Source organism: Ailuropoda melanoleuca, chromosome 1, assembly GCF_002007445.2.
Source record: "Ailuropoda melanoleuca isolate Jingjing chromosome 1, ASM200744v2, whole genome shotgun sequence".
NCBI lineage: Eukaryota > Metazoa > Chordata > Mammalia > Carnivora > Ursidae > Ailuropoda > Ailuropoda melanoleuca.
The window spans coordinates 93,434,266-93,446,593 of record NC_048218.1 but is presented as its reverse complement, the minus strand read 5'-3'; the positions used below and the strand labels follow the sequence as shown (position 1 = coordinate 93,446,593).

Sequence of the window (12,328 nt, the reverse complement as noted above, 5' to 3'; positions counted from 1 at the left end):
AGAATGTCCCTCCATTTTGTTCTTATCACTTTAAATTTGAAGTAGATGTACCTTTCCGTTTGAAAGAAAATATCTATGATTTTATTTGGACATGAGTCAGAAGCATATTTACCTCCAAACCGTAAAGGACTCCTTACTCATTGTAATGATGTAAAGTGTCACAAATATATTCTTGCCACCTTAAGTTAACTTGAGTTGGAGTCTATATATTCAATTTTAAAACAGGAAAAAAGCTGATTCATTATATGTTTTTTAAGATCAGATGCACAGAAATATATGTTACCTATTAAAACATTAGAGAAAAAAATGTTAGACTGTTTCATTAAAGACTTTGATCAGAAGTATTAAATAAGCAAAAAAATAAGTAAATAAATAGAATTTAATTAACAATTTCACACTTATATCTTTAGCATTTGTATCAAATTATATTTCCTGTCTACTGGTTTTCTTTCAAAAGAGTTAGAAGGTACGGAGTGGATGAGGGAGGACAAAATTACAGCGTACTTGATTTGTTAATGTGATAATAATCCCTTACTGAGAAACACTTATTCTGATATAGTTTCCAATGTCTAAATTTCCTTTTGGTAGATTTTAGAGTAGTTTAAGGTTTCCATAAGACAGATTGCTGAAGGTTATAGTAACATTTGGCATGCCTTGATCATAGCCACTATTATTATGGAATCTGTACCTCATTTTTAGGATACCAACACTGTGTTGGAAGCTGATACTGCAGAATGCTTGCCTCCCCATAGCAAAAGTCGCACTTGGAAAGAAGGAGGCAGAAAAATTCTGAGAGAGTTCTAAGAAGAGAAAAATATTATTACAGAGAGAAAAGTTAAGTTTTATATCAGATTGCTCACAGGAAAACAAAGCTAACGCTCAAATTATTTTAGTAAAAATAATCACTATTATGGTAATAACTTGTTAAGGACTGGACACTAAACTAAGAAATTCGTATTTCGCATGTATTAGCTTATTTAACACTCCCCAAATCCCTATTGAGACCAAAATCATTATCTCCTTTGTTACAGATATTATGACTGATAACCAGAAAGGTTAAGTGGCTTGGATTGGGAGATAGGATTGAAACCCAGTTATATCTTGTTCTAAACCTAGGCCTTTAACCATTACACATCCCTGCCTTACTGTTTTGTAAGGGCAGAGAATATTAGAATTTGACAGCTGGCTTCAAGCATAAGTAATATTTTTATGATTATAATTCAGTTCCATCCTCTCATATTTTCAGGTCATTGAAAAGAAACATTTTCAATGAACTCAGGAGAGATTTCAATTTGATATCTAGAAGTGCCTGATCCTTTGTGTGTGGACACAGTGAACAACCTACAAAAGGGGCTGTGTAGACTCTGAATGAGAGGTCTGCAAGAAGCAAGTTGTCCTAACCGCCTGTCCTAGTTGTATGGCTCAGTCCTTTAAAGGACTTAAGGAACTGCACAGCTATCTCCTTTTAGAGAGTTTATTATGACTGCAGACACCTTTACGTGAACAATCTCTCATACATATTGAACTCAATCAGCACCCTTCCACATTCACTTCTCTCATCTCTATCATATAAAGCCCTAGACCTTTAGCTATTTGGTGTTACCTGACATGATCATTTTTCTCATTAATTATGTTTTCACATTTTCATCAAATTAGGCACCTCATCTACTTTCTCCAGTTGCTATGCCTTACTTTATTTAGCCATTCACGTACTGTTAGATATTTAGATTTTTCCATTTTTTGCCACTATGGGTGAGCTTTTTCTGTTTCTTTTGGGGGAAGGCAGGGGGGTGTTTGAGAGATACATGCTGGTTTCTTTGAAATTAAGTCCCAAAGTAAAATTATTATATTAAAGGATATTAATAGATTTTAAAGTTTTGTTTAAAAGTTCAAGATAGCTTTTTAGAAAGAACAACTTTTTAATGACTCTGACAATGTGTAAATCATAAATCTCTAACTCAGATTCTGAATAAGTGAGCTGGAAAACTCCCCCATCACCCCACCCCCACACATGATAGAAAAGTGATTGCAGCTGCTCAGGTGTTGACCGCAGAGGGCGGTGGGGACAGTGCACCTGCTTGGGCTCAGGGACCATCTAGTGGGAACAGCAGCCTCTGCTCAGCTCTGCCTAGATGTTACCTTGTGCACATACAGTTGCAGTGCTAACATAGAACTTCCCATTTTTGTGGAGACTCTGGAAATCCAGGTTTCATGTGAAATCTCACAACGTTTAAGCATTGGCAAAAAATTTAAAGTGTTTTTGAATATTGTGTGGGGAAAAAAGTTGCTGCTGGCTTGATCTTGCCCCTGGACAGGTCTCCAGTTGGTGACCTCTGAGGTATATATTCTAATTCCTCCAACCCTCATATTGAGCTTTATCATTTTCAATTCTATTGGCCATGTCATCAGGTATGCAACGATACTTTACTGTTGTTGTATTTATCATTTTCAGTCGTTTGTAAAGCTGTGTTGCCTATCTCCTCCCTCGCCACTTACAATTTACCTGAAAGTTTACCTCCTTTATTTATGAGGGGAAGTCTGTGTACCGATGTGAATGACACATAAACCTTTATACACTCACAAATGTGTGTGCATACACCGGTACACGCACACACACACACACATACGTATGATAGTATGTTTTAATTAGATATATTTAGTGCATGGTCTCATTATGCTGCTTTCTTCTTTTACATGGAAGAGTTCAGATGCTTTAGTTTTACATATCAGTGAGCATCTATCTTGCCTGTGTGAGATCCTAATATACTCCTTTCTTTTGTATCAGGAATTTATCTCTTCTCCATAGCTAGAAAGAGACTTTCTCTCTCTCTCTCTAGTTTTCAATGAAATATTTAATTCTGACTCATCTGGAATTAATACATTGTGTGATATAAGAAAGATAATTTTTCTATACCGATATCACATCGGCTCAATATTATTTATAAAACAGTAATTTATTTCTCTATTGTTGAGGATTCTTATAATCATTTGAATTGATTTTACCAATCTCAATTGTATTTCACCGGTCTGTTTTCTGTGGGTTTTGAACTGTTTCTTACTATGTAATTATTGCTTTGTGATTCTCATCTCTGATAGAATAAATCATACAGAGATATGTCAGACTTCTTTATTATTTAGACAAGGTGATTCCTTCATGACCTCTGTTTTCTTTTGCTAAAAAAACAAAAAACAAGAAAAGTGTTAGCTTCTAAAGTGAACTAATCTGGTCAAGGAGAAATAAGTGTTATCAATTGGGAATGAAGGACAGTTTATATAATATAACCTGTTTTGCCAAGTGAGTGGTATTATCTGATACAATGATGTGATTAACAGTTGTCATTGAGTCATTTTATGAATCTATGAAATTAGGAACTGAAATAGACGGTCTCTAAATTTCCTTAAAATGCTAGAGTTCTGTGATTCCCCCGCCCCCGAAATAACTATAATCATGTAGATGACCCCAGTGTCTGACAACATATTTCCTTGGTGATGTGAAGGCAATCTCCGCTATCTGCAGAACCTTCCCTAAGTGCTACCACGACCCCCATGCCCTAATCTCCCACAGCCTCTCCTGCGTCTCCTCTTTGCCTACTTGTCACCCTGCACATATTACTGCAAAGGTCCCAGAACAACACTGTAGGAGAAGAATCATTTATTCAATGAATTCAGTCCATGAAAGGCCTGGAATGAATGAGTCTCACTGTTACAACATTTCTCTCTGTAAGGTGGAAGCAAGAATAAGTTTCCAAACCTGGAAAGTTTGAGACTCTGGCATCACAGGAGTCTGCTGGGGCTGATTTCAGGAGGCAGTTTCATCATGGCTGGGTCTCAGATGTTTGAGACTGGAATGAAAGTAAAAATGAGGGGCGCCTGGGTGGCATAGCGGTTAAGCGTCTGCCTTCGGTTCAGGGCGTGATCTCAGCGTTGTGGGATCGAGCCCCACATCAGGCTCCTCCGCTGGGAGCCTGCTTCTTCCTCTCCCACTCCCCCTGCTTGTGTTCCCTCTCTCGCTGGCTGTCTCTATCTCTGTCAAATAAATAAATAAAAATCTTAAAAAAAAAAAAAAGAAAGTGAAAATGAGAATCAAAGTGCCCGATAACCATAGTGACACCATGAACATATGTGGATTCTTTGAGTTATCTTCTTAGTCCAGGAGGAACAGCAGGACCTGTACATACATCCAGAATTAGAAACTTAGAATATTCTTGGTTCTCTTTCCAGAAAACTGTAGAGGATATCCTAAAGTTTAAAACAAAGCCACTGCATCTCTGCACCATTATTTATTGTTCACTGCCAGTGATTAACTGGCTGTTCCTGTTACAAGAGTGTGCTGTGCTGAGGCTCCAGGAACTATATTTATCTAGACAATGATAATATATAACCTAGTAAATAGAAATGAAATTTCCCCATCTAGCATGTTTTCTGATTACATCTTAAAGAAGAACATTTTGTTAAATATATCTAAAATGAAGGTAGGGATATTTTACAACTGTAAACCATCCTTGCATAGCAGAGATGTAGTCCATTAATTCTCAGAGCTCGAGGCAAGGCTGACAATTCATAAGCAGTAAATCCAGAGAGTTATGAAGATATTAAATCTCACATCTGGTGAGAAAATGTGTTATTTCACTGGGTTGATTGATGGACACTTTTCCATTACAGTGCAATTTCCCAAATTGCACTGTTAATTGCTAAGGTTTTAGCAAAGCTCTGTAGTTCAATTCCAATTACTTTCATTTTGAAAAACAGAACAGCTGGATGCTAAAATTGCCTGGAGCTGTCACCAAGGGAGGGCACGAGCCAGCAGCCCAACCTCTGCCATTCCTGACTTGGATTTTCTACAGAAATGTTTGTCAGTGAAATCAAAGGCTCCAGATATATGAGGTCTCCTTACCATGAACTTTCTTCAGGCTCCAGAGCATGTCAGTTTGCTAACTTCTCAGGTAGTGGCCACCCTATCACAGGGGTGCTCCCATTATTACTCATTTGCTTCTCTCATCACAGGACAGAGATAGGAAAATAAATTGCATCACACCTTGATCCCTTCCCACAAGGTGATCACTTCCTTGCTTTAGAGTCAAGCAGGTTTAAATCTTTGCCTCAGAGATTTCTTTTGCTGTCACATTGACCTTTTGGGCCTCTGGCTATGTGGCAAATTACACGTCTCCAGACACAATGTCTTTGTTTCTGGCTAAAAATAGAAAGAACAGCTCCAGTCATGGTTTTGAAATGACCTGGTACTACCAGCAGCTAATAAAACGGGATGATTCAGCCCTCAATTCCCACATCTACCCCAGCTCACTGACTATTTGAGCCAGATATGGATGAGATATTTTTTTGGTTAATGTCATATAGGCTCCAGGGGGCTCTGCCTTGGTTGGCGTAGCTATGAATATGTAAGGGACTTTCCTCAGTAATTTCAGGATTTAGGAGGTATAACAAAATGAGGGCATGGCAAGTCTGACAAAATCGTGATAAGGACAAAGTTGGGGAAGGATTTCAAGGAGAAATATTTGTGAGGAGAAAGAAAGCTTGTTATGTAGATGGGAAATTTAGAGAAAATGGTGTCTTGCCTTTCCCGAATCTCTTCTTACTATTCAATGTACATTTTTGATATTGTAAATTCAGATTAATAAATTTTAGTGCCCTTTCAAATCAATAATCTTGAAATATGGGTTCAACATATTTTGACAGGCCAGATTGAGGGCAGCCGCCAGGAGAGAAAGGACCTTTCCTCTCTGGTGGTTGTGCTAAGCAATGTACTCTGCCCAAGGACCTGTATAATACTCAACTAAACAGATACCTGCCTAAACTATTGGTACTCTTGGGGGAAATGTTTTCTGGGAATTACTCCCTCTTCCTACATGAGAGGCTTTGAATAAGTGACTATGTATGTGGTCTGTGCCCTGTTCTAACATAATTATTAATAATCTCCCCCCTAGAACTCTTAAAGAGTCAGTCCCAAGTTGAATCATAAATTATATAGTCACCCTACTTATCAGTGTATGTCTTCTGAACCATATGTAGTATGAAATCACAGTCTTTAGATTTCCTGCTATGTTCTTAGCTATCATAGAACAGATATCCCCAGGGAGTGACTTATCCCTCAATCAAGCCATGCATAAAATCTCATACTCATAGAAATTTATGCTGATGGGGCCCCTAAAACAAACAAACAAACTCCTCTTGGCAAGTTAAAAGGCTTGACTTACTTTTAAAAACTAAGGCTTCATGTTGTACATAAACATTGGTTGTTTTCATTTGTCATTATTTCTCACTTTGCCTTTTGCATTACTGACAAATCTATCTTCTGAAATGTTTGAAATACCACTGTTCTGAAGTGTTTTCTCCTGGAACCCTACTTCCTTCCATTAACAACCCCGTTACTTTCACTCTTCTCTTGTAGGTCCTCTTTTCCATCTTCTTACTCCTGTGGGTCTGTCCTGTTACCTTTCCATGTGGACCTACAGCTCATCCATCTTCTGAAGACTGGGAAGAGCCCTTTGGACAAGGTTTATCTGGGCTTGGCAGAGGTAAGATTGTTTATGTGTGGGTACCTTTTTTAGGGAACCTGAACACTGCCAACTGCATTACTAATGTGCATTTTATCAATGAAGAGCCTGACTCTTTACTTCATTATATCCCTCCAAAGCCATTTGTTGAGGGATTTTATAAGTCTTGTTTAAGTGTATGCACTTTTTTCTTCACTGAAATTCATTTACTCCTACTCCTAATAACAGGGACCATTTATTTATGTTCTAGTTTGTGCTCAATCTTGATCTTCATCCAGAAAGTGTCTGAGATTTAATTCTCTTCTGTTCTTCCCCTTTCTAGAACTGCCATTGCACAGAAAGTTGGGCCTTTTTTTTTTTTTTTAGCAACTTAGTTATTCCTAGTTCTGTAACTGTTTCCCACATGTGATTTCTGTTTCCCTAGCTATATTTAAAACTTACTGGGGAGATAGATACCATGTTTTGTACACTTTTTGGATATCTTACAGAACTGAGCTTCTCATCAAGTACACAGAAAAATTGCATCAATCATCTTAACCAAAGTTATCTGCACCCTAGCAGTTTACCATTCTTGGGTACAGGACTTCTTTTAGTTAGGGTTCTTTGATTGAAGGCATCAGAAACCACTTCTAACTTACTCGGCAAAAGTGAAAGTATTGCTGGGATCTGCTGAAAGGTTATGGGGTTGTCCAGAAAATTGAGGGAAAAATTGAAAAGCTAGTCTTAGAAACAGCAGAACCTAGGGCAGCCCTAGGGTTCCATATAATTGTTATTAATGGGCACATTTTTGATCTTTGTTGTTTGACTGAATATTCAAATTCTAGAACTGAGCTCGGGTCTTCTGTTCATTTTTTGAACAAGAAAGGGTGGACTTTTGGAATTGGTATCACCTTCATGATGGGACCATTGAGTGGATAAAGGCTTCAAAAAGCTCTTCCACTATAGCCCTCATCTTACCCAGAAATTTGTTTTCCCCCTGTTTCTTACCCAGGCAAACATGCATGTCCTCTCTACAACTTTACCATGCTTATATTTATAGATCATTCTATGATTTTTCTACATTTAGAGATATTCTTGTAAGCTGTTATATTCCTTTGGTATCTAATGGGTTTCTTTGCAGGTTAAGGGAATGAATGAACATGCAAAGTTTCTAGCTTTAATAGAATGCTATTAACCAGAGAAAAAAGATTTCTATGCGTGATTTGAAAACTTGAAGTTATAACATTTTTATATCCCCTTTAAGTACGTTTTTAAAGTAATGTGCTGTCCTATTATTTTTCCCAGCCAAATTTTTAAATTTTCTCAAACTGGATGAAGGTAGATAAGTAAAAAAATAAAGAAATTTTCCTCTGTTTTCAATATCACCTTTACTCAAGTGATATCTATCTCCTCATGCCTACAAATTAGCAGTGTCCAGAGTGCTAATACATAGAGTGTATATAACCAAAGGTAACCTCTTGGTGAGCATTAAAGAGAATGGGTCATAGACTCTGAATTCGTTACATCCTACATAGTAACATTGTTGCTTTATCTTTGAATCTTCAAGATATTGTATAAGATATAAAAATACCTTTGGGGGCGCCTGGGTGGCACAGTGGTTAAGCGTCTGCCTTCGGCTCAGGGCGTGATCCCGGCGTTATGGGATCGAGCCCCACATCAGGCTCCTCTGCTATGAGCCTGTTTCTTCCTCTCCCACTCCCCCTGCTTGTGTTCCCTCTCTCGCTGGCTGTCTCTGTCTCTGTCAAATAAATAAATAAAATCTTTAAATATATATATATATATATATATATATATATATATATACCTTTTATTAGTTCATGTCATATTGTGATGCATTTCATTGAGATTTTATTTATTAATATTTAACATAATAAGTTATTGCAAAACTGTCAATTTTCCATGAATAGTAGATTTGAAAGAATTTCTGAATATTAAAGCATGATTTAATTATATTATGGTGCTTTTTTGGGTAGGACTTATCTAATTAAAAAAATAATTGTTATTGCCTTCCTAAAAAAGTTAATATTAACTTTTATTTGTAATGCAATTATGATCCCTTGAAGTACTTTTATATCATCATTGTTTGCTCATAGCTGTGATGTGAGAAAGACAGGTGATTTGGGATGGGGGCTTTGAATCACATGGTACCAGTCAACCTGGTGATAGAAAACAACCATGTGGGCAATCAATCAATTGTATTAAATAATGCAGCCCCAATAAAAACTCTGAACCCTTGAGTGTTGGGTGAGCTTCCATTGTTGGCAACACTCTGTGTACATTGTCACAAAATGCTAGGAAAGTAGCATCTCCTGACTCCATGGGGAGTGGATGATGGAAGCTCCATGTTTGCTACTTTTCTGACTGAGCTCTTTGTGCTTCAGCCTTGACTAATACTCATCTGTATCCTTTTGCTGTAATAAACCGTAACCATGGATACAACTGCTTTCAGAGAGTACTGTGAGTCTTTTTAGAGAATTATCAAGGCTGAAGGTAATTTTGGAATATCCCAAATATCCTTGCAATTAGTGTCAGAAGTAGGGCAGTCTGGGGACTATATGCCTTCTAACTCTGCAGTTGCCTCAACTCCCAAGAATTGGCCTAAACTCTGACAATAAGATACTGATCCATTGGATTTTGAATCAATATAATATTGAAATCCTGAAGTTATTAATTTTCCTACCCTGTCATGTAAGTTATTTTGTAAAATAAATGAATTATGTATTCAACTTTGGTATATTTATCCCAGAATTTGCCCCAAATTAATTATTTTCCATTTATTAAAATAAATGTAGAAACTAGTCAATTGGGACTGTAACACTTAAAAATCTTTTATTTTCTTTTAAAAATTCTGTTTCATTGGAACTTTTTTTAAAAATAAATAAGGAGAAAGAGAAGAAAGGAAAAGAAAAGAAAGGAAGGGGAAAAAGAAAAAAAAATGAAAGGAAAAGAAAAGAAATTACCGTATCTAATAGAAGTTCTAACAGTATAAAAAATTTAATCTGTTAGGAAATAAACCTCCTACCCTCTTCCTCTGATGGATTTTTTTTAAGTTTCTTGAAACAAGAATTACTTTTTTCCAGCTTCTTTTAGCTTTTACATTTATGTTTTTACTGATGTTAAAGGATGCTTTTAGATTGATTGAGGTCCTCAAGGTTCTATTGCTTGTATGTGAAATTTCAAGCCTAGATTCATTCACAATTTCTCAGCGTTCTTTCTGTTTCCTTATCAGTAATTAGCAGGCCCCACTTCATTTTGTTTCTAATCTCTATTTACATTGCTTCTTTATTACCCTTCTTTTCATGCCTGCCAGCTACCATTTCTTTCGCCTTATTTGATTTGGTGCTGCTTTTCGAAACATTTGTCCCTCCCTTACCATATCAGTTCAACTACTTGGTTATTGAATGCCTACTATGAGTGAAACATCACTTTATATTTTGAATGTCACATTAGGAAAAAATCCAAATCCTAGGTAATGAGTCTTTTTACTATGCTCTCCAATCTGTTATTAGATTTGGTGTGTGTGTGTATGTTGCCAGCCTTTAGGAATGAATTGTATGATCATCTCAGCAAATATTGTTATGTATTAGCTATAGAAACTGAGCAAATTAAATGACAGTTTAAGGCAAAACAGGAACCAGGGTGCAGGTCTCTGGACTCTTTAGTTTACCACATTATAATTGCATTTTTTTTTTCCTTTCTACATGTTATTAGCTCAAAACAATCCCTGGACTCAAAACTTTCAAACTGGAGACCTGCAGAACATCATGTAAATTACCACTCCCCCTGAAATTTCTAATACAAAACTATATATTCAAGAAACAATGGGATACACGGCTATAAATATTTAGATTACTGAGCAGCTCACTTAGGAATTATGAAAACTTCTTTTTAATGTTGTTGCTAATTGATCTCTAACAGGTTCTAAGCAGGTTCCTAGCTAGTTGACAAATTGAACACGGACCCTAAAATAGCTGTAAAAGATTCATACCGAACTTGTTTAAATCTGAGTAACTAAGATGACAATTTGCATTCACAGTGACAGCAAAATATGTGTCTCTGTGGAAGATACAGTGGACAAACAAGCTTTCTTTAATGGTGTGTTGCTTTAGGCTCCTTTTTCTCTTGATCTCCTTTTTATTTTTAACTGATAAATCCAAACCTGATGAGGTGTTCAAGTTGCTTTGACTACTGGACATACCAATTCTCTCCAGGTTTCAGATCCCATCCCTTCTCAAACATTTCCACTGAAATAATCTTCATGGTAGAGGGAGGTGGACTCACTCCCAGGTGTCTGGGTGTGGGGTGGAACAGCCTCTCATCAGCAGAACTTCTCTGAAGCAACAATCTTTTGCTTGTTTTAATTTGAAAATAATGTTTTACATCGTTTTATTGACTAATAAAATAATAATTAATAGCATTATTCCAGGGATATGTACCATATTTATTTTGTAGTTTTAGGTATTTCTGTCACATGATAGTATATTCTTGACTCAGGTGGATGTATACCCTAGAGATAGAATATGTGACTTTGGAGGCCAGTAGACAAACATGTTTCTGGCTTCAGATCTTCTCAGAGTTTTTTGCCTGTTAATATACATTGAGAGTCAAAAGGAAGAGACCTACTAAACAGCATTTCCCAAATATATTTTACCTTAAAATTTTTTTCCTACAGATTACTGGAATCTTAAGGAATGAGTGTTCCAAGGGATACAGTTTGAGAAAGTTTTGTCGAATTCATTCTTACCTCTTCATTTTATTATGGAAATAAATTTTTTTCTTAAAATAACTTTCTTAATTTAATGGTTAAGTACCATAAGTATGAATTCTGTTGTGATATCAAAAAAGATCTGCCCCCCCCCCAGTTTCTTTCAAAGCTTGTCACAAAACTCTGTTATTTGGGTAACAATTTTTAAAAGATCAACTCAGTGTTTGGAAAACAGTGTCATTAGATCACTAGTCTAGAAATTAGAAGAACCTAGATTCTGATACCTATCAGCTCTGGGATTCCAGGCTTTCTAATCATATAACCTCTCTCTCTCTCTCAATTATTTAAAAATTAGGGGAAAAACCACAAAACACCTACCCCTCAAAAAAAAAAAATAGCACCTGTCTTATGCACTTCACAGTGCGTTGAGTATTAAATTAGATACTTTGGGCACCTGGATGGCACAGTTGGTTGAGCGTCCGACTCCAGGTTTCAGCTCAGGTCATAACCTAATAGGAGATGGAGCCCTGCGTCTGGCTCCATGCTCAGCATGGAGTCCTCTTGAGATTCTCTCTCTCCCTTTGTCCCTCGCCCTGCTTGTGCTCACTCTTCTTCTCTCAAATAAATAAATAAATCTTTTTTTAAAAAACTAGATAGTTAAATTTTCTGCATAAACTAGAATGTATAATAGCAATCTAAGGTGTCATCAGTATGACTACCATTATTATATGACTAATCTCACTTCCATTTAATCTTTTGCAAATGTTGGATAGAGTTGGTGGGATTTACAGACATGCTGAAACCATTTGAAGTAAGGAAAGAATGATTATTTGAATCAAATGTGAGTTTCTTCCAGTAGTTTCCTCCATCATCTTTTTAAAAGAACCCTCTCTATATGTTTATATGGGTTAGATAGCTTTAATTTGTTTCTTCTTATTTGCTCTTGGCCATCACAGCTACCATTCCCACGGGAGTCTTTCTTTGTCTTATAATTTATTTTTAAGTGAGATGGCAAAACTGTTTTAGTTTAATGCATTTTTTTCTTCAGGTTTCCTATAAGTAGCATTTATGAGCAATTTCAGATTTATTCTGTTATAATGGCATTTTAAAA

At 36.4% G+C, this 12,328-nt stretch overlaps 1 protein-coding gene across 4 annotated transcripts in view; it reads left to right on the top strand.

The window, feature by feature from the left end:
* The window catches only part of LOC109489339, a 420,733-nt gene that overhangs the window by 196,605 nt on the left and 211,800 nt on the right, over window positions 1–12,328 (top strand). For all 4 annotated transcript variants that reach the window (XR_004626285.1, XR_004626287.1, XM_034663350.1 and 1 more), the window contains exon 5: window positions 6,407–6,533. Coding sequence is in view for 2 of the 4 variants with exons in the window: in XM_034663350.1 (XP_034519241.1) it covers window positions 6,407–6,533 (127 nt within the window). In the remaining 2 variants the exon portion in view is untranslated. The remainder of the gene's footprint in view (window positions 1–6,406; window positions 6,534–12,328) is intronic.